This window comes from Electrona antarctica (assembly GCF_951216825.1).
Source record: "Electrona antarctica genome assembly, chromosome: 2".
Lineage (NCBI taxonomy): Eukaryota > Metazoa > Chordata > Actinopteri > Myctophiformes > Myctophidae > Electrona > Electrona antarctica.
Window position 1 is genome coordinate 47,936,616 of NC_136807.1, and position 24,545 is coordinate 47,961,160.

Genomic DNA, 24,545 nt, shown 5'->3' on the forward strand with positions numbered 1-24,545 from the left:
GTTATAACTTGTTTTAATCGAGGAGAAAACACAAGTGGCACAAGAGAGAAGAGGGCCTTTGTGTGTTGACTCTACATGGTTCTCATGTGGTGTTTAAGTCCAGCCCCTTCAGAGCGTTCAGCATCAGTCTGTGAGAGTTTACTTGAGAGAAGGAACAGCAATCTACTATCCGAGACAATAATGGCAGAAGTCGCACCAGCACCAGCTCCGTCACTGGCCAAGGCCGCCAAGAAGAAGGCACCACCCCGACCCAAGAACACCGGCCCCAGCGTCGCTGAGCTGGTCGTCAAGGCCGTGTCCGCCTCCAAGGAGCGGAGCGGTGTGTCCCTGGCTGCGGTCAAGAAGGCTCTGGCTGCCGGCGGCTACGATGTTGAGAAGAACAAGTCCCGCGTTAAGATCGCCGTCAAGAGCCTGGTCGCTAAAGGCACCCTGGTCCAGCTCAAAGGCACCGGGGCTTCTGGCTCTTTCAAGATGAACAAGGCAGAAGCGGTGAAGGTAAAGAAACCTATTGCTAAGAAAGCAGTTAAAGCAAAGAAGCCTGCTTCAGTCAAGAAACCCGCAGCAGCTAAGAAGCCCAAGAAGGTGGCAGCAAAGAAGCCCGCAGCCGCCAAGAAATCACCCAAGAAAGCCAAGAAGCCTGCCGCCAAGAAAGTAGCAGCTAAAAGCCCGAAGAAGGCCGCCAAGAGCCCCAAGAAAGTGGCTAAGAAGCCCGCAGCAGCAGGCTTCTTAGCCAGGCTAAGATACTTCATTATGTGCCATGCTGCAAAGCAAATGTACAGAGCGAGCGATTTACATTAAATTTACAAAAAGCATGGCAATACATCACATACATAGAAAGTAGTAAATGCGTACGTAACAGTGGAATGGACGAGGACCGTGTTTCTCCATATACATTTTCGATATTGTTTTAGTTTTATTCAAAGGTCTGTTCGTTTTTGGTTAAATCAAAACGTGAAAGCTCTGATAATAATCAGTCATCATAGGGTTAGGGTACATACAATGCAATTCGAATCTAGTGTTGTCTACATAACACGATATAAGTCCAAGCTCCAGCCAAGAAGGTTGCCAAACCCAAGGCAGCAAAGAAGGCCGCTCCCAAAAAGAAGTAAACTGCCTGCTCCATCTTTATACCCACAAAAGGCTCTTTTAAGAGCCGACCACATTATTTTATAAGAGTATACTATCCTCACTTTTTACGTCATGGTCACATGTTGGCACTGGAAGCTTATGGCTTTATATTAATACATTTTCGTATACATTTTTTTTGCCTTATGACTCCTTTTGTTCTAAATAACACTAGGGGGCACGCTATGAAAGGCAAAGCCATTTTATTAGTCACGTAATCAAATCAATACATTCAGTTAGAACATTTTGCAAATCCCCCCCACCCCTAATACATATTGACATCAATATTTTTGAAGCCATCAATCAATGGGCCATTTGCTTTTAATGAAAAGCATGTACACCCAGGTTGGTGTTTTTCTATATACTGTAGAAGAGTGATAAACACATCTTACAAAATGTCTTGTGTTGGGTGACATTGCGTGAAGACTATTAGTTGTGTGGCCCAATGTTCTGCATGACTCCTTTTGTTCTAAATAACACTATGAGGGGGGGCACGCTACTATGAAAGGCAAAGCCATTTTATTTCAACAAGTCAATTAAATGTGCTTTACACAGAACATCAAGCAATGGTGTTCCAAAACTATGGAATGCACTTCCCATTACAATCAGAACTGCAGCCTCACTCCCAATATTCCGCTATAGTCTGAAAACCCACCTTTTCAGACTCCATCATGGCCCGTAGCACTTACACTACCCCCTTAGATAGCACTTTATGTAGACTTATAGATTGGTTGGATAGGGGCGGGCATATATGTTTACCGTCTAAAGGTGATCATCTCGTTTTTATTTGTACTTTATTATCACGGCCAGGGCACGCAACACATTGATTATTATTGTATCAAGGGTCGCTCGTTATTTTTGAGAGAGAGAGAGAGAGAGAGAGAGAGAGAGAGAGAGAGAGAGAGAGAGAGAGAGAGAGACATTCCCACTCCCCCCCCCTCTCTCTCTAACACACACACACACACACACACACACACACACACACACACACACACACACACACACACACACACACACACACACACACGCACACACAGTTTAACGTAACAATTTATGTATGTCCACACACGGAAAGCATACAGGAACACAAACCGTGCTCAGGTATTCAGCCATGTATATTATCTTTTTAGTGATAGATAGCATTCCATTTAGCTATGTTTTTTGGTAGTCTCTTTCCAGTCGTCAGGTATAGCTTTCTTTTTGTTTTCTTATAATCTGGTTAAATCCAATGGGTTTACCGCCTGGCATATAGTCCCTGGACCAGCTGACATAGGGGGCATCCCTGTAGGTTTTCTCTATGATTGACCACCTTTATTTTAGGCGGTCCTGAAATGTAATCGCTCTCTTCATTATTTTGATGAGTGGGTATTAATGAGTGGGTATCGCCTGGACTCACCACTGACCAATCAGAGAACAACGGCGTCTCAGAAGCGCAAATAAAAGCAGAAGTTTGCGGCTGCAATAAGCATTCTATTCTCAACTTCTTTGGAAGAGAACAAGACAAGATACAATGGCAAGAACTAAGAAGCAGACCGCTCGTATGTCCACCGGCGGCAAAGCGCCCAGGAAACAGCTCGCCACCAAGGCAGCTCGTAAGAGTGCGCCGGCAACCGGTGGAGTGAAGAAACCTCACCGTTACCGTCCAGGTACAGTGGCTCTGAGGGAGATCCTGCTTATCCGCAAGCTGCTCTTCCAGCGCCTGGTGCGGGAGATGACCGGCCTGACCGGTGTGGTGGTCGTGGAGTCTCCTCTCTGCCCGCGTCTCCCCGTGGAACGTGTCTCCACAGAGCGGCCCGGTTCCATCCTGGACCGTGATGACAAACTGCACTGTTTCTCTCCAGAGAAACAGCTCTCCCCGCCCGGCTCAAAGCGCGCCGTCGGGTGGTATGTGTGTCCAGAGGAGATGCCCGGCCCGGAGCGGATCGATTACCTGCTGAAAAAAATGGACGAGGACCGTGTTTCTCCATATACATTTTCGATATTGAATTAGTTTTATTCAAAGGTCTGTTAGTTTTTGGTTAAATCAAAACGTGAAAGCTCTGATAATAATCAGTCATCATAGGGTTAGGGTACATACAATGCAAAAAGAAGTAAACTGCCTGCTCCATCTTTATACCCACAAAAGGCTCTTTTAAGAGCCGACCACATTATTTTATAAGAGTATACTATCCTCACTTTTTACGTCATGGTCACATGTTGGCACTGGAAGCTTATGGCTTTATATTAATACATTTTCGTATACATTTTTTTTGCCTTACGAGCAAAAATATGGACCCTTTCTAAAATATTCATTGCTAATATTATGTATTGCAAACATAATTTCTGCTGCTGACCTATCTATGATGCTCTCATTGCTCTGATCCAAAACAGTACAACACAATATTCAATGCATGGCATTACATTACATCAGATAATGAATACATGTCATCAGATTAATACATCAAAGTTACTCACGTAATCAAATCAATACATTCAGTTAGAACATTTTGCAAATCCCCCCCACCCCTAATAAATATTGACATCAATATTTGTGAAGCCATCAATCAATGGGCCATTTGCTTTTAATGAAAAGCACACCCAGGTTGGTGTTTTTCTATATACTGTAGAAGAGTGATAAACACATCTTACAAAATGTCTTGTGTTGGGTGACATTGCGTGAAGACTATTAGTTGTGTGGCCCAATGTTCTGCATGACTCCTTTTGTTCTAAATAACACTATGAGGGGGGGCACGCTACTATGAAAGGCAAAGCCATTTTATTTCAACAAGTCAATTAAATGTGCTTTACACAGAACATCAAGCAATGGTGTTCCAAAACTATGGAATGCACTTCCCATTACAATCAGAACTGCAGCCTCACTCCCAATATTCCGCTATAGTCTGAAAACCCACCTTTTCAGACTCCATCATGGCCCGTAGCACTTACACTACCCCCTTAGATAGCACTTTATGTAGACTTATAGATTGGTTCTTAGTCTTGCACTGTTGCTTGGTGTTAAAGCACTCTCTGTAGTTGTTCTCATGCATGTGCACACACACACACACACACACACACACACACACACACACACACACACACACACATACACACTTCCTACATTTTGGGTCATTTTACCGTGCTCAGGTATTCAGCCATGTATATTATCTTTTTAGTGATAGATAGCATTCCATTTAGCTATGTTTTTTGGTAGTCTCTTTCCTGTCGTCAGGTATAGCTTTCTTTTTGTTTTCTTATAATCTGGTTAAATCCAATGGGTTTACCGCCTGGCATATAGTCCCTGGACCAGCTGACATAGGGGGCATCCCTGTAGGTTTTCTCTATGATTGACCACCTTTATTTTAGGCGGTCCTGAAATGTAATCGCTCTCTTCATTATTTTGATGAGTGGGTATTAATGAGTGGGTATCGCCCTAATTCTGCTGTGCAATTTACAACAATTTAGACATTTAGCAGACATTTAATCCAGAGCGATTTACATTAGGCAAGAACTAAAAGCATTGGGATACATCACATATATAAAATGCATTTATCAAGCATTGCTTGTTGTTTTTCATTCTGTGTGCAGCGTCCACACACACAGAGGTTAGCCCTTGAGATGCAGCTTCTCATTTTAGGGGGGGTCCTTTTACACATACATAGGCCTACATCAATGCATACACGCACACACACACACACACACACACACACACACACACACACACACACACACACACACACACACACACACACACACACACACACACACACACACACTCATTTGTTCATATCACGCTGACCCATTCGTTTTGGGATATGTATCCCGGTGGTAATCATTAAAAAAATAAATTTCTTTAAGGTCCCATGAGTTATGTTTATTGGACTTTAGATAACATTTGAACTCAGTACGGGGCATCAAATGGGAGATTGGACTACATTTTATTGCAGATTAACTCCTGGTGACTGGATTCAGGAGTTGTGCAGCTGTACAATAACAGCGTCCTGCTATGTTTTCTGCAATGTCCTGTAAACGCTTGTGTATTTATTACTCTGATAACAATTCTTACAATAAATTCTGATCCCCTCCCCTAGTAAAACATGCTCAACCTGCGCTTTGAGAAGCCACTGATACTAGACATGTAGATTAGATTTAAACCAAAACTCTAGACTTGCTTGGTACAGAAGAGTCTCATTCCGCACCCATTCCAGGACGATGAAGTGTGAACAACTGCTGGTTTTGGTGTGAAGCATCTTGTTGAGTTCAATACAATGAAACAATGCCTCCCCTTTCTATGTATGTGATGTATTGCCATGCTTTTTGTAAATTTAATGTAAATCGCTCTGGATTAAGAGTGTCTGCTAAACGCATACATTGTAATTGTAATTGTAATGGAAATGTGTGAAATGGCACTAGGGAAGAAGTATGCCTATATATATTTGTATTTTATGCAGAGTACAATGAGTACATTTGCTTTGCAGCATGGCACATAATGAAGCCAGACTAATATCACACAACACTGGCAGGCTTTTCTTTTTTTGCCAACGGCTGATTCGGTCTGGTTTATTAACCAGGCTAGAAGTATCTAGGCCTACCTGAGAAGTGTCTCCATAATCAAATATACATACAGTTTATAGAAGATTTAAACACTCTTAGTTTTCTGATCACAGTGAGTTATTTGTTATTAGAATTAACCAAGTTTTCCAACAGCTGGCATTCTGTCATTGGAAGTTGGGATCAACTCCACCATCATGCTTTCCTTGAACAGGAGTGTGTTTACTGCGTTCAGAAAACATTATATTTATAGCAAAACGGATGACATAACAAAATCATAGTTTATGGTATCACGTCACCAGGAATGTCTACTAAATTGATTGTGAGTATTGTTGTTATTAGAACATAGTTTACAATATTTTAGAAGAAAAATGACAAAGGCAACACTTTGATCTGACTCTAGACAGGTGATGTTTTGAGGTTATTACTAAAAAGGAGTGCACTGCTTTCATCTTAGATATACATTCATGATAGAAAGGCACATGTGTGTTAACTGGTCAGCTCTTTGTCGCATTAAATAATATACACAGTAGTTTGTTATAACTTGTTTTAATCGAGGAGAAAACACAAGTGGCACAAGAGAGAAGAGGGCCTTTGTGTGTTGACTCTACATGGTTCTCATGTGGTGTTTAAGTCCAGCCCCTTCAGAGCGTTCAGCATCAGTCTGTGAGAGTTTACTTGAGAGAAGGAACAGCAATCTACTATCCGAGACAATAATGGCAGAAGTCGCACCAGCACCAGCTCCGTCACCGGCCAAGGCCGCCAAGAAGAAGGCACCACCCCGACCCAAGAACACCGGCCCCAGCGTCGCTGAGCTGGTCGTCAAGGCCGTGTCCGCCTCCAAGGAGCGGAGCGGTGTGTCCCTGGCTGCGGTCAAGAAGGCTCTGGCTGCCGGCGGCTACGATGTTGAGAAGAACAAGTCCCGCGTTAAGATCGCCGTCAAGAGCCTGGTCGCTAAAGGCACCCTGGTCCAGGTGCAGCGCAGCAAGCACGTGCATAAGATGGCCATGGACTTCTTCAAGTCGTCTGCCGGGCCTGACCGGTGTGGTGGTGTGGTGACCGTGGAGTCTCCTCTCTGCCCGCGTCTCCCCGTGGAACGTGTCTCCACAGAGCGGCCCGGTTCCATCCTGGACCGTGATGACAAACTGCACTGTTTCTCTCCAGAGAAACAGCTCTCCCCGCCCGGCTCAAAGCGCGCCGTCGGGTGGTATGTGTGTCCAGAGGAGATGCCCGGCCCGGAGCGGATCGATTACCTGCTGAAAAAAATGGACGAGGACCGTGTTTCTCCATATACATTTTCGATATTGTTTTAGTTTTATTCAAAGGTCTGTTCGTTTTTGGTTAAATCAAAACGTGAAAGCTCTGATAATAATCAGTCATCATAGGGTTAGGGTACATACAATGCAATTCGAATCTAGTGTTGTCTACATAACACGATATAAGTCCAAGCTCCAGCCAAGAAGGTTGCCAAACTTAAGGCAGCAAAGAAGGCCGCTCCCAAAAAGAAGTAAACTGCCTGCTCCATCTTTATACCCACAAAAGGCTCTTTTAAGAGCCGACCACATTATTTTATAAGAGTATACTATCCTCACTTTTTACGTCATGGTCACATGTTGGCACTGGAAGCTTATGGCTTTATATTAATACATTTTCGTATACATTTTTTTTGCCTTATGACTCCTTTTGTTCTAAATAACACTATGAGGGGGGGCACGCTATGAAAGGCAAAGCCATTTTATTAGTCACGTAATCAAATCAATACATTCAGTTAGAACATTTTGCAAATCCCCCCCACCCCTAATACATATTGACATCAATATTTTTGAAGCCATCAATCAATGGGCCATTTGCTTTTAATGAAAAGCATGTACACCCAGGTTGGTGTTTTTCTATATACTGTAGAAGAGTGATAAACACATCTTACAAAATGTCTTGTGTTGGGTGACATTGCGTGAAGACTATTAGTTGTGTGGCCCAATGTTCTGCATGACTCCTTTTGTTCTAAATAACACTATGAGGGGGGGCACGCTACTATGAAAGGCAAAGCCATTTTATTTCAACAAGTCAATTAAATGTGCTTTACACAGAACATCAAGCAATGGTGTTCCAAAACTATGGAATGCACTTCCCATTACAATCAGAACTGCAGCCTCACTCCCAATATTCCGCTATAGTCTGAAAACCCACCTTTTCAGACTCCATCATGGCCCGTAGCACTTACACTACCCCCTTAGATAGCACTTTATGTAGACTTATAGATTGGTTGGATAGGGGCGGGCATATATGTTTACCGTCTAAAGGTGATCATCTCGTTTTTATTTGTACTTTATTATCACGGCCAGGGCACGCAACACATTGATTATTATTGTATCAAGGGTCGCTCGTTATTTTTGAGAGAGAGAGAGAGAGAGAGAGAGAGAGAGAGAGAGAGAGAGAGAGAGAGAGAGAGACATTCCCACTCCCCCTCCCCCTCTCTCTCTAACACACACACACACACACACACACACACACACACACACACACACACACACACACACACACACACACACACACACACACACACACACGCGCACACGCACACACAGTTTAACGTAACAATTTATGTATGTCCACACACGGAAAGCATACAGGAACACAAATATTTTAGGTGCCGTAAAGGTTACATTCACAAACTCATGGATATGTCCTCATGATATAAAGGGCAGCAGAGATGACACACTTTGCCAGCCTTGCATGCCTTGTCTTTGGGCGAGCATCCCAAGTTGTCGAAACCCTCTGACAACCAGTCTGTGGGTATTTCCTAGGCTGGATCACCATAGGAAACAAAGTTCTTAGTCTTGCACTGTTGCTTGGTGTTAAAGCACTCTCTGTAGTTGTTCTCATGCATGTGCACACACACACACACACACACACACACACACACACACACACACACACACACACACACACACACACACACACACACACACATACACACTTCCTACATTTTGGGTCATTTTACCGTGCTCAGGTATTCAGCCATGTATATTATCTTTTTAGTGATAGATAGCATTCCATTTAGCTATGTTTTTTGGTAGTCTCTTTCCTGTCGTCAGGTATAGCTTTCTTTTTGTTTTCTTATAATCTGGTTAAATCCAATGGGTTTACCGCCTGGCATATAGTCCCTGGACCAGCTGACATAGGGGGCATCCCTGTAGGTTTTCTCTATGATTGACCACCTTTATTTTAGGCGGTCCTGAAATGTAATCGCTCTCTTCATTATTTTGATGAGTGGGTATTAATGAGTGGGTATCGCCTGGACTCACCACTGACCAATCAGAGAACAACGGCGTCTCAGAAGCGCAAATAAAAGCAGAAGTTTGCGGCTGCAATAAGCATTCTATTCTCAACTTCTTTGGAAGAGAACAAGACAAGATACAATGGCAAGAACTAAGAAGCAGACCGCTCGTATGTCCACCGGCGGCAAAGCGCCCAGGAAACAGCTCGCCACCAAGGCAGCTCGTAAGAGCGCGCCGGCAACCGGTGGAGTGAAGAAACCTCACCGTTACCGTCCAGGTACAGTGGCTCTGAGGGAGATCCTGCTTATCCGCAAGCTGCTCTTCCAGCGCCTGGTGCGGGAGATGACCGGCCTGACCGGTGTGGTGGTCGTGGAGTCTCCTCTCTGCCCGCGTCTCCCCGTGGAACGTGTCTCCACAGAGCGGCCCGGTTCCATCCTGGACCGTGATGACAAACTGCACTGTTTCTCTCCAGAGAAACAGCTCTCCCCGCCCGGCTCAAAGCGCGCCGTCGGGTGGTATGTGTGTCCAGAGGAGATGGCCGGCCCGGAGCGGATCGATTACCTGCTGAAAAAAATGGACGAGGACCGTGTTTCTCCATATACATTTTCGATATTGAATTAGTTTTATTCAAAGGTCTGTTAGTTTTTGGTTAAATCAAAACGTGAAAGCTCTGATAATAATCAGTCATCATAGGGTTAGGGTACATACAATGCAAAAAGAAGTAAACTGCCTGCTCCATCTTTATACCCACAAAAGGCTCTTTTAAGAGCCGACCACATTATTTTATAAGAGTATACTATCCTCACTTTTTACGTCATGGTCACATGTTGGCACTGGAAGCTTATGGCTTTATATTAATACATTTTCGTATACATTTTTTTTGCCTTACGAGCAAAAATATGGACCCTTTCTAAAATATTCATTGCTAATATTATGTATTGCAAACATAATTTCTGCTGCTGACCTATCTATGATGCTCTCATTGCTCTGATCCAAAACAGTACAACACAATATTCAATGCATGGCATTACATTACATCAGATAATGAATACATGTCATCAGATTAATACATCAAAGTTACTCACGTAATCAAATCAATACATTCAGTTAGAACATTTTGCAAATCCCCCCCACCCCTAATAAATATTGACATCAATATTTGTGAAGCCATCAATCAATGGGCCATTTGCTTTTAATGAAAAGCACACCCAGGTTGGTGTTTTTCTATATACTGTAGAAGAGTGATAAACACATCTTACAAAATGTCTTGTGTTGGGTGACATTGCGTGAAGACTATTAGTTGTGTGGCCCAATGTTCTGCATGACTCCTTTTGTTCTAAATAACACAATGAGGGGGGGCACGCTACTATGAAAGGCAAAGCCATTTTATTTCAACAAGTCAATTAAATGTGCTTTACACAGAACATCAAGCAATGGTGTTCCAAAACTATGGAATGCACTTCCCATTACAATCAGAACTGCAGCCTCACTCCCAATATTCCGCTATAGTCTGAAAACCCACCTTTTCAGACTCCATCATGGCCCGTAGCACTTACACTACCCCCTTAGATAGCACTTTATGTAGACTTATAGATTGGTTGGATAGGGGCGGGCATATATGTTTACCGTCTAAAGGTGATCATCTCGTTTTTATTTGTACTTTATTATCACGGCCAGGGCACGCAACACATTGATTATTATTGTATCAAGGGTCAGGTATAGCTTTCTTTTTGTTTTCTTATAATCTGGTTAAATCCAATGGGTTTACCGCCTGGCATATAGTCCCTGGACCATCTGACATAGGGGGCATCCCTGTAGGTTTTCTCTATGATTGACCACCTTTATTTTAGGCGGTCCTGAAATGTAATCGCTCTCTTCATTATTTTGATGAGTGGGTATTAATGAGTGGGTATCGCCCTAATTCTGCTGTGCAATTTACAACAATTTAGCAGACATTTAATCCAGAGCGATTTACATTAGGCAAGAACAAAAAGCATGGGGATACATCACATATATAAAATGCATTTATCAAGCATTGCTTGTTGTTTCTTTTTTCTGTGTGCAGCGTCCACACACACAGAGGTTAGCCCTTGAGATGCAGCTTCTCATTTTAGGGGGGGTCCTTTTACACATACATAGGCCTACATCAATGCATACACGCACGCACGCACACACACACACACACACACACACACACACACACACACACACACACACACACACACACACACACACACACACACACACACACACACACACACTCATTTGTTCATATCACGCTGACCCATTCGTTTTGGGATATGTATCCCGGTGGTAATCATTAAAAAATTTAATTTCTTTAAGGTCCCATGAGTTATGTTTATTGGACTTTAGATAACCTTTGAACTCAGTACGGGGCATCAAATGGGAGATTGGACTACATTTTATTGCAGATTAACTCCTGGTGACTGGATTCAGGAGTTGTGCAGCTGTACAATGACAGCGTCCTCAACCCCCACGCGCTTTGAGAAGCCACTGATACTAGACATGTAGATTAGATTTAAACCAAAACTCTAGACTTGCTTGGTACAGAAGAGTCTCATTCCGCACCCATTCCAGGACGATGAAGTGTGAACAACTGCTGGTTTTGGTGTGAAGCATCTTGTTGAGTTCAATACAATGAAACAATGCCTCCCCTTTCTATGTATGTGATGTATTGCCATGCTTTTTGTAAATTTAATGTAAATCGCTCTGGATTAAGAGTGTCTGCTAAACGCATACATTGTAATTGTAATTGTAATGGAAATGTGTGAAATGGCACTAGGGAAGAAGTATGCCTATATATATTTGTATTTTATACAGAGTACAATGAGTACATTTGCTTTGCAGCATGGCACATAATGAAGTATCTTAGCCTGGCTAATAAGCCAGACTAATATCACACAACACTGGCAGGCTTTTCTTTTTTTGCCAACGGCTGATTCGGTCTGGTTTATTAACCAGGCTAGAAGTATCTAGGCCTACCTGAGAAGTGTCTCCATAATCAAATATACATACAGTTTATAGAAGATTTAAACACTCTTAGTTTTCTGATCACAGTGAGTTATTTGTCCAAATTAAAATTAACCAAGTTTTCCAACAGCTGGCATTCTGTCATTGGAAGTTGGGATCAACTCCACCATCATGCTTTCCTTGAACAGGAGTGTGTTTACTGCGTTCAGAAAACATTATATTTATAGCAAAACGGATGACATAACAAAATCATAGTTTATGGTATCACGTCACCAGGAATGTCTACTAAATTGATTGTGAGTATTGTTGTTATTAGAACATAGTTTACAATATTTTAGAAGAAAAATGACAAAGGCAACACTTTGATCTGACTCTAGACAGGTGATGTTTTGAGGTTATTACTAAAAAGGAGTGCACTGCTTTCATCTTAGATATACATTCATGATAGAAAGGCACATGTGTGTCAGCTCTTTGTCGCATTAAATAATATACACAGTAGTTTGTTATAACTTGTTTTAATCGAGGAGAAAACACAAGTGGCACAAGAGAGAAGAGGGCCTTTGTGTGTTGACTCTACATGGTTCTCATGTGGTGTTTAAGTCCAGCCCCTTCAGAGCGTTCAGCATCAGTCTGTGAGAGTTGGACCGCCAGAGGCGGTGCTTAAGCACTGAATGACTTATACCAGCAAAGTCACGAGGAATCCTGATCCCAAGCCATAAGGAGTAGAATCGGAGGACTCTCGTAAGAGGACCACGTCCAGCGGGTGGGGAGTGGCAACACTCACCCAGTGGAACATAGAAAACTCGCTGTGATGCCCATGAGGCAGCGGCAGATATATTCCAGGGGTACTTCCCTCGGGGCAGCCCATGATGTGGGGACGCTCCCGTTAGAGTGGCACCTCACGCCAAATGGTAGGGTACGGTTACTCGCCCCATAAGCGTGGTTAATGGCATCCACAATAGTGTGGGGCGGGCGCTGTCTGGAGAGAGCGCCACCTTTGAAAGGGCCATCGTCACAACAGAACAGCTATTCTGACCGCCGAATGCATGCGGCAGGTCTAACAAGCGGCTCTCAGGGCCCACATTGGGCGCAATAGTTCCCGCTTGTCAATCCACTCTCCTGGTGGAGGGCAAGACTGTGCTAGCCGTATAGGCTGGTTGAGGTGTGTATGTGACAGCACCCTCAGGAGGAACACTGTGTTCGGCCACAGAGACACTCAGGCCGTCTGAGCTTTGCTCCAGACGCAAGTCACTGACAAACGGGGCGTGCCCCCACTGTGGCTGTGCGATATTGATTCTAGCATATCGACATGATATCTCCCCTACTTATGCTTTTAGAGTAGGAGATCGGCCCTCGTCTAGGAGGGACTGCGGAACTCCAGAAAGGTAGGCAGAGCAGCGCACTAGGTCTTTGCTCTGACCCTCACGTCAGTTGGAAATAGATTCCATCGGTTATCGTACCGTAGTCTGATGGATGTCATGGCACCTTTGAATTCAGGGTGGCATGCCTGGCTGGTTCCACACAGCTGCTCGGCAGCGGTTCAGGGCTGCCAGCGGTCAAACACACAGTTGGGGGCGTCGAGCATTTGAATGCCATATCCGACCGCCTCCCAGTTGAGGAGACCTCTGTCGAGGAGACGCCATGGCGTCCTCCGACTGGGTCTGTTCAGCAGAGGAAACCAAGTACTTCTTGGCTGGAGGGGGGCAACCAGAAGTATGGTGTGACCCTCCTAAAGAACTCTCTGAAGCGCTGGTCGTATCAGAGAGGCAGTGGCAAGGCATATGCAGTGCCTCTGGCCAGTGCGCATTTAAAAGGATAGTGCCCTGTGGGCGGTGGCCTACTTAGGGCCATGTGTCGGAACGATGCAGGTCGTTCTGTTCATACTGGCTATGTGGCATGAAGGCCTGCGGGCTGACAGCCATTTGTGGCGTTCAGGTTCTATGAAACCATCGGACCATTGCGTCCTGGCCCGGAGGGCTGGATGTCTCCGTTAGGGAGAACCAGAGAGGTTAGCGAGTCAGCGACTCTAGGGTGAGGAGGTCCACCTCCGCTCTGCCGAGGTAGCCTCTGATTAGTGTTCACCACCATTGGATGGGGTACCGCTCCCCTCATGGAAGCTTTTGATGGGAGAGAGCCTACCATGTAGTCCCGCTCTCCACTTAGATAACTTGCCCATAGGCTGATCAGGCGGGGGGGGGGCTGCCCAAGTCAGAGGGTCCATAGACACCTACGGCGGCCAAGCAAACGTGGCCCCGCCCGATGACTTACATGATACACGGTCGAGGTGTTGCCCGAACGTATGAGAATGTGCTTGCCTCTCAGGTACGGCAGGAAGTGCTGTAGAGCAGAGCATGAACTTCATAACCCTGTTGGGTCCCATCAGTTCAAGACATGTCGACAACAGTCTGTCTTGCGTCACGAGGAAGTATGTAGATCGGACTTCCCTTGGTGTGACTGAGGATCTACGGCCTCTGTTGCGCCCTTGGGCAGGAGGACACATCACTCCTGGTCTGATACTAGGGCTCTCGTCATGTTGCTGATAACGGCCATTTTGACCCCGCCGGATATGGGGGGCTGGCGTCAGAAGGCACTGCACAGCCCGGAGAGCACAGCTGAACCACCTAGTGCTCCTGGCTCCTCATGGAGACTACGGAGAGTTGGCCTAGGCTTCTCAGTCAGGCTTGACTGTGAAAGCCCGACTTGGCGGGTGGCACCGGTTCCTCTGGACGGGCCAGTGCACACCAGTCACACCAGCTAGCCAAGGGCGCGGACGCTACTGGTTGCTAGGTGTTGGCCATATGCTGAAGGAAGGGAGCGTGTACGCTGCCTGTACCAGCAGAGGCTTTAATCTAGATCGGCATAGTGCACACCGGTGCACACCGGTCCCAACTAGCCCAGGGTGCGGACGCTACTGGTTGCTAGGTGTTGGCCATATGCTGAAGGAAGAGAGGCTCCTCAGTCAGGCTTGACTGTGAAAGCCCGACTTGGCGATGGGCTAGAGCTAGGATGGACATCAGCCGTCCTCTCTTTGAGGACATGACACCAAATGCCTCCAGTGACGGTGAGGGCTGACCCGCGTCTGAAGAAGGCGCTTGGAGGATCCGACTGCCTACTGTGGTATGACTAACAATTAGCGTTCCACGGCTATGCGCATGAAGGTGCGCATGGAGCCATCTCGGCCAGTGGGTCCTGAGCTGAGAAGTGGGAGGCTGGCTCTGATGCCTGGGAGGCACCGTCTTCTGCATCTTCCTCATAGTCATGGAAGTGCATAGCTTAAGCTGTCGGGGAGAGTACATCGTCCTCGAGTCAGCTGTGGCATCGGAGGGGGAGGCACTCGAACCCTCCGAGGTGCCTAGGTGTTATGTTAGGTGAGCATGGACCTCATGTGGGCCAGCTCCGCAGATAGCTGAGTCCTCTCAGATCTGCTGTGGCCGGCGGTCAGACCTTTTCCTCCTGGCACACGGGGCAGGACCAAGGTCGGCTCACGGCTGAAGGGGAGCTTCACACGAGGTACAAAAGTGGGAGCTCTCCATTGTGGTGGCACCGGTTCCTCTGGACGGGCCAGTGCACACCAGTCACACCAGCTAGCCCAGGGCGCGGACGCTACTGGTTGCTAGGTGTTGGCCATATGCTGAAGGAAGGGAGCGTGTACGCTGCCTGTACCAGCAGAGGCTTTAATCTAGATCGGCATAGTGCACACCGGTGCACACCAGTCCCAACTAGCCCAGGGCGCGGACGCTACTGGTTGCTAGGTGTTGGCCATATGCTGGAGGAAGAGAGCGTGTACGCTGCCTGTACCAGCAGAGGCTTTAATTTAGATCGGCATAGTGCACACCAGTCCCAACTAGCCCAGGGCGCGGACGCTACTGGTTGCTAGGTGTTGGCCATATGCTGGAGGGAGTGCGTACGCCGTCTGTACCAGCAGAGGCTTTCGAGGTACAAAAGTGGGAGCTCTCTGTTGTGGTGGCACCGGTTCCTCTGGACCGGCCGGTGCACACCAGTCCCAACTAGCCCAGGGCGCGGACGCTACTGGTTGCTAGGTGTTGGCCATATGCTGGGGGGAGGAGGAGCGTACGCTGCCTGTACCAGCAGAGGCTTTAACTTAGATCGGCATATAATGACTTAATCAAACAACTGAATGCTGCTATACCTGCCGCAGCATGTGAATATGCATTTACGTTTTATGCAAATGCTCATTGTAGCACTTTGAGATTTAACCAGATGTAAAGTGCATCATAGGAACAGCGCACAAACGCTGCTGTTAGCTAGACTGTGCGACCTGCATGGTCGCGGTGGGGGAGGAGAGCTTGCACGCTACCTGTACCCCCAGCTGAGGCTTACTTATAATAAAGTAGCCTTCAGTCGAGGCTTGGACGCTGCTATGTAGCAGCTGTAGTGTTTCCTATGCGAACGTTTATCACAGCACTATGACGTTTATCCAAACAAGTGCATTATTATTTATGTTTGCTAGTCCAGAGCGAAACAAAAGACACTTCCAATGCGCTAGTCAAGGCACTACTACGCATTCATGCTGGGAGGAGGGAGCACTAACGCTGCCTACACCAGCCCAAAGTTTGGTTAAATAAACCAACAAACAAGTTTTGGAGAAAAGGCTACAACCGATAGCTCCACCGATAGGGGCCGCCTGCTGAAGGAAGGGAGCGCGTACGCTGCCTGTATCAGCTGCAGCTAATAAACAGAACAAGCTATACACCAATAGCTGTTAATAAATGCTTGAGCTAACAAACGATTAGTAGCAAGTAACATCAAACTAGAGGCCGTATGCTGGAGGAGCGGAGCGCATACGCTGCCTGCCCTGTACCAGCTGGGCAACCAACAGTAAGGCAAGCTATACACAGATAGCTGTTATAATAAATAGTATAATAAGCGCTTGGGCTACAACTATGGGTAGCAGCGCCAGTCAGAGACCCAATGCTGGAGACCAGCTGGGCTACTAACAACAAGACAAGCTATAGCCTACACGAATAGCTGTTAATAAACGCCTTTAGCTTTAAGCTACTGGTAGCAGCTGTGAGCTACGCTGGCAGCAGCGCCAGATGCCCTGTGCTGGGGACCAGCTGGGCTAATAGGACCTAGAGGTACCCAGAGGTACCCAGGGGCACCTGTGGGGAAAAAACAAAGTTGTACCCACTGTACACACAAAAAACTGTTAATAGAGCTTTGAGCTGAGTCCAGACATACTGGTAGCAGCATCAGTATCGAGGCCCACTGCTGGGGGCCAGCTGGGTTAATAACCAGACAAGCTATGTACACCAATAGCTGTTAATACTATTGAGCTACAAACTACTGGTAGCAACATCAATACCCTGGGAGGACGCAGGTAGCTGCTCCTGTACCGGGCGGCGTGTTTATCAAACGAAGGCAATATGACAGTGTTCTTATCCTTCGGCAAATCTTATAGTCGCTTATAATAAGCGCTAGCGTTCACAGTCGAGCAAACCTCGTATGCGGAGCAGGGAGGCGGCGCGAACGCAGACTCTACTCACAAGAGGTTATGACATGATACAATACATCATATAATTTGAACGTCTGTTAGCGTTCACCGTCAAACAAACCTCGTATGCGGAGCAGGGAGGTGGCGCGAACGCAGCCTTTACTCACAAGAGGTTATGCCATGATGCAATATATCATATAATTTGAACGTCTGTTTAGCGGGGATAGCACCGCTTTAGACAATAACGTACCTTTTGTCCAGGGAGGTTTTGTTCGCCTTCATTACCGGCGAGAGAGATCGGACGCTGCCGCGTCCACGGTAATCCAAATAAACTCCACTCAGAGGAGTAAAAACAAAATCCATAGTCGCAGTTCCTGGAGGGCGAACAGCCGCTACTCCGACCGATGCGGTCACGGAACTACCAGCGACTCGGCAGGCACCATAGGCTACATCTTGCATTGCATAGCAACACATCGCAGCTCGGTGCAAACTTGGTTCTCACAGGCGAGCGAGAAGAAATTAGGGACTGAACCCCTGTAGACTGCCGGAAGATATAGACGACTCCGGGTCATCTGATCATGGGGTCAAAATTGACATTGTTGGTATAAAATACTCGACGGCGCATGCGCGAAGGGACGTATTCAGTGCTTAAGCACCGCCTCTGGCGGTCAGCAGGGACGAAATAGAACATGAGCTCATTGAGAGTTAGTAGTTCTCAAACGTTGTCGTGCCAATAAGACCCCCAAAGTGATACGTAGGTAATTTTGGCTCAGTCACGATATAATCGGTAGCGTATCGAAATCGGCCATAAAAATGCCATATCGGTATCGAACCGATCTCAAAATAATTCTGATTATTTTCACAGATATTGATGATGCAATATTAATGTGACCGCCAATGGCTTTGTCTCTTTAAGAGCGTCAGCTGTTAGTGGGGAGAGGGCCTTTCACCAGCACATTTTAATTTTTAAACGTCAGCAATGAGTTCAATACAAATATAATATAATAATGTAATACAGTATCGGTCGATATGACCCTGCAAATAGTCGGAGATCGGATACCTGTCATAATTTCAATATTAAGCATCTCATTTAAATTGCTCATGTGGCCAACAACTAAAAACTCTTGAGGAAAGAGGCAAATGGTCCAATCAGCTGGCATAGTGTGGGTGGGGCATCAAGGCTACTGTGGCCTCATGGGAATATGATTTATTTTTTGAAGGACAGAAGGCTAAATGTGTCATGTGGTCCATGGTCCTGATTCCAACTGGGTGTACACTATGGCACTATTATGGAAAGTATTAATATCCTCTCTTTGTGTTGACAATGTATTAGGAAGATCCAGGCAGAGAAAGCGCATAGCATCAGAGCAGCTATAGGGGCAATCCTTCAGGGGGAGCTGGGGGTACGGCTGTTCCCTGGCGCGATAATCCAGGAGCCCGGCCTTCTACCTGTCAGATGATCACCATCATACAAGTCACAGACCTTTCCTTTACTTGGTTGCACTTTGTAAGCCCTGCCTCTTGGTACGAGCCCATTCACGCACGCAGACGCCAGCAATACTCTAGTCTAAAGTGACTGTGTCTGTCTCATTTCTCTCCAAAAGCCCTGAATATGATTAAGGATTACTATCATTATGATAATCTCACACTTCATATCGCACACACCATACCTGCAACTTTCATTAGCTCTCTCCAATAATCTTTTTTTTCTTTAAAAAAAAAGAATTGTTTCAAGGGCCACTAGGGGCCTCCATTTGAATACCCCTAACATGTCGATTTGCTCGTCCACATATGACGTACATATTGTTCATTCATTGTCAATAGGAATTTAATGTTTGTGTAGGACAAAAATAGCCGATTTGCTCGTCCACATATGACGTAAATTCTCCATTCATTTTCAATGCACAGAGACAGAGAGGGAGAGATTCACTTTTCCTTCCTCACCCCCTCACATCTGGTCTGTGGGCGGGGCAGAGAGGGTCCTGAGGGCCAATACTTTAGCTGCATTTGGGACTCACTTCCTGGGTTGAGCACATATCTAGCAGCTTTTTAATCAATGACCCATTTTTTCCCTCCCTCTTTTTGCTCAGTCTGAGGGCATCTGTTTAGACAAGGTCTGTTTTTAATTTGATTTATTCTTTTCTCCTCTTTCTCTGTTTTAATCTGTTTTAGTCTGACTTAATTTATGCTTGTGGCAATAGCTGAATGGGTCTGATCTGGGAATCAGAAGGTCCCTGGTTCACCGCCCGATCCCTGAGGAAGACGCTTAATCCTCAATGGTTCCCCGGTTGTTGTGTTAATAGTAACCACTTGGGCCCAGGCCGTGGCTCAGCGGTCCAGGCACCTTGGCCAGTAGTCCGAGTCTGGCAGTGTGCCGCGGCTCGACTCCCGATCCCGACGGCCTTTACTGCATGTCACTCCCCCATCTCTCTCCCCCATTTCCTGTCAGCCTACTGTCTGTCCCTCCATAAAATATATAAAATAAAGGCGAAAGCCGTAAAAAAATAAACAATAGTACCCACTTGGAGTAAAATGTAATATATATTATGAATAAATGCAGAGGACAAATGTCACATAATGAGAAAATGTACACTGAGTCAGTGAGTGAGACTTTAGTGCCGATTCGACCCACTCACCACTTTTTGGGTTTCAGTGAAAGCCCCAGATCAAATCAGGGTTAGTCGAGGGATAATCAAGCTCAGTACGAGCTTCAGATGTCATGCCTCCGTCGTTTTTGCCTAGTCTGTCCGCCTCGCTGGTACCGACTGTTCTCGCCAAGCGGGCCACTGGTACCGAGTGTTCAGAGAAAAAAAGAAAAGAGTCCAACTAGGTTGCTGTACCGAGCGCTCCGGTAAGATTAGCGGGTATGCTCACTGAGGTTTTGCTCTGTGTGTGTGTGTGTGTGTGTGTGTGTGTGTGTGTGAACAGTTCAAAGAGCAAGAGCCAAGCATGATCTCAGCGCTCACAGATGCCTCCCCGAGGCCCGAGCGCAGAGACATATCTGAACTCATTTGGGGATCTGCAGGCGCATCAGGCCCAGAGTCAGGCACAGGGGCCCCAAGGTCAGGGCAGGGGGGGCCCTCCATAAAACGGTTGCAGACACTGTCCCTTTTGCACAGCACAAGATGTGGAGTTTGAGGCATGGTCTCAGGCTCAGGGTCCCGAAGAATCGGGATTCATCCCTGCTGGCATGCTAGATACATCTTGACATGTTGGCGATTGGAAATAATAATACAGCATGCCATGTGTTGTGCAGAGAGCAGCGATGTGCTACAGCCAATGAGAGCACACAGGACAGGTGGACCATCCACGGGTGCTTGTTCGATCGGAACGGAACAAGTATTATTGCACAGCTTGATTGAATGCTTCATTCTGATTGGTCAATCATTGGATGCAGCGGTCTGTTATTTTTGAGTGGTGTAAACCACTCCTACAACTGGCTTTTGTGTGCAGAAAAAAATGAGCATGGTTGCTATGTTCAAAATAATTTCTGACGTAATTAAATCACACCCGGGTGAACTGGATGACCTTAGCAACCATGGTCATTTTCTCTGCACAAAAAAAGCCAGTTGTGAAATCACATCCGGGTGTGATTTCATTACGTCAGATCAGAGCTGATCAGGCTATATAATACCTTACACCACTCAGTTCACACGGGTGTGATTTTTTAGTGGTGCAAACCACTCCAATAACCAGCTTTGTCTGTATCTGTGTATGTGTGTACCTGTACGTGGGGCCACGTACAGATGAGCACGGTTGCTATGGTTAGTGTGTGACGTCACTGCACCACTCAGTTCACACGGGTGTGATTTTTAATTTAACCCACATTTTTTCACCCAGTGTCAATTATCTAATGTAATCCTGGGTGCTATACACTCCCTCTGCCAACCTGGGGAGAGCAACGGACTGACCTCATACTTCCTTCACTGCATAGTCCAAGCCGCTTCTTTTCACCTGACAGGTGAGAGGTTCCCTGCTTGGACGTAGCGCTTGGAAGGAACACGCGCTACGTCCAAGCAGGACGTAGCGCGTCCTGCGCTACGTGGTGCATTTATATAGCGCCTTTATCCAAGGCGCTTTACATAAGATTGTGCATTACATTCACCCATTCACACACACATTCATACACCGATAGCAGAGGAAACCATGCAAGGCACCAACCAGCTCATCGGGAGCAATTCGGGGTTCAGTGTCTTGCTCAAGGACACTTTGATACCAACTCTGAGGGAGCCCGGGTTTGACATCCGGCCACTCTACCCCTGAGCAACTGCCGCCCCCGACGAAGTTTAGGGCAGAGATTCCCAACCACTGGTACGTGTGCCTGTGCTGGTATTCGGGACATGTCCCACTGGTACGCGAGAAGGGAATCCCAAGTTTCCCCGACCATGAATCTATAACCGTGCGTCACCAGGATCAATGATATGGTCAATGACAGTGATATAACATATATGTTGTGATATAATAATATAGCAGCAGGTAGGCTGAGGCCAGTAAACTGTCTTTCGTTGTTTCGGTACGATGATGCGCGACCGCGACGCACCCCCGCTGAACTGGCAGCCGGTCCGTGGTAATAGAAACGTTGGGAACCCCTGGTTTAGAGACTAGCATTACTGCACGTTTTTTTGTGAGGGTACCTAAAATGGTAAATGGTGCATTTATATAGCGCCTTTATCCAAGGCGCTTTACATAGATAGTGCATTACATTCACCCATTCACACACACATTCATACACCGATTGCAGCGGAAGCCATGCAAGGTACCAACCAGCACATCGGGAGCAATTTGGGGTTCAGTGTCTTGCCCAAGGACACTTCGACATGTAGACAGGAGGAGCCGGGATTCGAACCGCCGACCCATGGATCATTGGACGACCTGCTCTACCTCCTGAGCCACAGCCGCCACCTACCTTAGGGGACACGGGAGAACATGTAAACTCCACACAGAAAGGCCCCTGGCTTTGTGAGTGCCCCCGTGATGTGGAAGCCGAGTTTATGGACTTTTTTACTATGGCATATTGGGTGCCCCCCCAAAGGTGCCCCTCACTTCACAAGTGTGAGAGCAAGCCCAAATAAGCAACTACACTTTAGAAACAAGTCCAAGAAAACGCACCCAGCAACTACCAATATTTACAGCCGTTTCGACCGAAAATCAACCGATAATTCCCAGTAGGTTACTTATTGCGCCGATCTTATCTAGCCGATCGGCTCGTCTGGAGCCTACTGGCTGCGATTGGCGTTGATGACACGTTAACCGATCTTATCGGTCTATTCAGGTCTACTGGACATGCTGGGAGCCTACTGAAAATGACAAGCCTCCTCATACCCTCCCCTAAACTTAACCGCAAGCATGTCGCAGCGCGGTCCTAATATTAACGCATGTTCGCCAACCTTAATCAGTCGGCAGAGCATGCCCATACTCGTCGAAAACAATCGTACTGATCCGAACTGATAACTGCGGTCTTGTCCATTGATAACAGTCGAAGCGGGTGATATTTACCAGCAACTTTCCAGAAAGAAATGCCCAAAGTCTGTTATAATAAGCAGACATGGCCCCATCGGCCATCCCATGTTCAAGTGAATCCACTGACTCTGACTATAGTCCAGGGCTGTGACTCAGGAGTTGGGAATTCATGAAATACAACAGCTTCTTTGTATTAAGAAATAATTAATGAATACATTGAATTCATTATTTCCACGGACAGTCAGAGCCATTTATTCACAGAGCCAGCCACAGATGTCACAAATCATTCATAATTATGACCCATCAGTCATAATCCTTGCCCGGCTTTAAAGGGATATTTCACTTCAAATCACATCTGGGATAATTTTAACGTCTACTCTGGCATTTGCGTGCGTGCACGCATGACTACAGTATAAGTCATTGAAATTCAAACTTGATGTCAACAGAACATTCTGTCCACTCCAAAACCTGCGATGGACCTCACAGTCCCCTCTGGTGTCTGACCTGGACCTCACAGTCCCCTCTGGTGTCTGACCTGGACCTCACAGTCCCCTCTGGTGTCTGACCTGGACCTCACAGTCCTCTCTGGTGTCTGACCTAACATCACGTCCAATATGTCTCTTCCTGTGGATAAAATCATGCACTGGAGGAGGAGTCAGTCCGTGTAGACACTTGTAAAACAAATCATATACTTTTAAAAGCTATAAAATATAAATATAATATAAAATGTTGACCACTTGACAGCACGCCGTGACACATGTGTTAGGACAGGCCTTTCTGAAGATTACTACATTACTACTGTATCTCAGGGCCACCGCCAACTCAGCGTATGAGTAGCACGGCTTGGGTGCAGAAAGTCGTGCTCCACGGCTCCAAGTCGTACCAAGTGTGGTGCTCCACCTCAGCAATCCATGTCCAAGGGGTCTCCCGCGTGTTACCGGCTGATACCGACAATAAGCCACTCCCGATCGTCCTTCAATCGTTTAACAACATGTGTTGTTCACGTTTGGTACAGTGAGAAGCAGGATGTGAGAGAGGAACAGGGGGGAGTAAGACCTAGAACACAATGTGAGAGCTGCTTCTACAAGCTCTTCAGGGAAACCATCAGTGGTGTACAGTGACTATAGGTACATTTACTCACGTACTGTCTGTAGTTACTGTTACTGTTTTTACTTTAGTACATCACATTTTGTGTGTGTCTGTCTGTCTGTCTGTCTGTCTGTCTGTCTGTCTGCCTGCCTGCCTGCCTGCCTGCCTGCCTGCCTGCCTGCCTGCCTCATCACCTTCTCCATCTCCTTATGCAATTCTACTACCCCACTCTCCTCTCCTCCCCTCCACTCTCCTTTGGTCTATTCCCTTCTCCTCTCCTCTCCTCTCAGTAATGGACCTGTTGGCCTGGCACCAAAGGAATGAAATATGAACCCAGTTAAAGTTAAAGCAAAGACAGATCCATTAGATGGATGAGAACGTTTCTGTGTGCACACTTGTGCACGTGCCTGCTGTTATGTGTGTGCGTGCTACAATGTTTGAGTGCAAAACGGGTTGGGGATTTTCCCCGCCCTCAATAGCTAGGACAGCCATACATACAATACACATTGAACAGGACATTCAGTTCTCTGGTTGTCATCCCTTGCACGCTGAGAGAGGTGAGTTGTTTTTACTTTTTAATCTACACTAATATTAAGGAAAAATCAGATCAGTTTAAAGGC

General features: G+C 46.3%; 1 protein-coding gene across 1 annotated transcript; it reads left to right on the forward strand.

Moving 5' to 3' along the window:
- Nucleotides 1–180: 180 nt before the first annotated feature.
- On the forward strand, nt 181–18,836 carry LOC306933723 (histone H1-like; the record flags this gene model as incomplete). Its single annotated transcript, XM_079516033.1, has 2 exons — nt 181–752; nt 18,710–18,836. 2 exons carry the CDS (start codon nt 181–183, stop codon nt 18,834–18,836), a joined length of 699 nt encoding a protein of 232 aa, XP_079372159.1.
- Between the last annotated feature and the right edge of the window lie 5,709 nt (nt 18,837–24,545).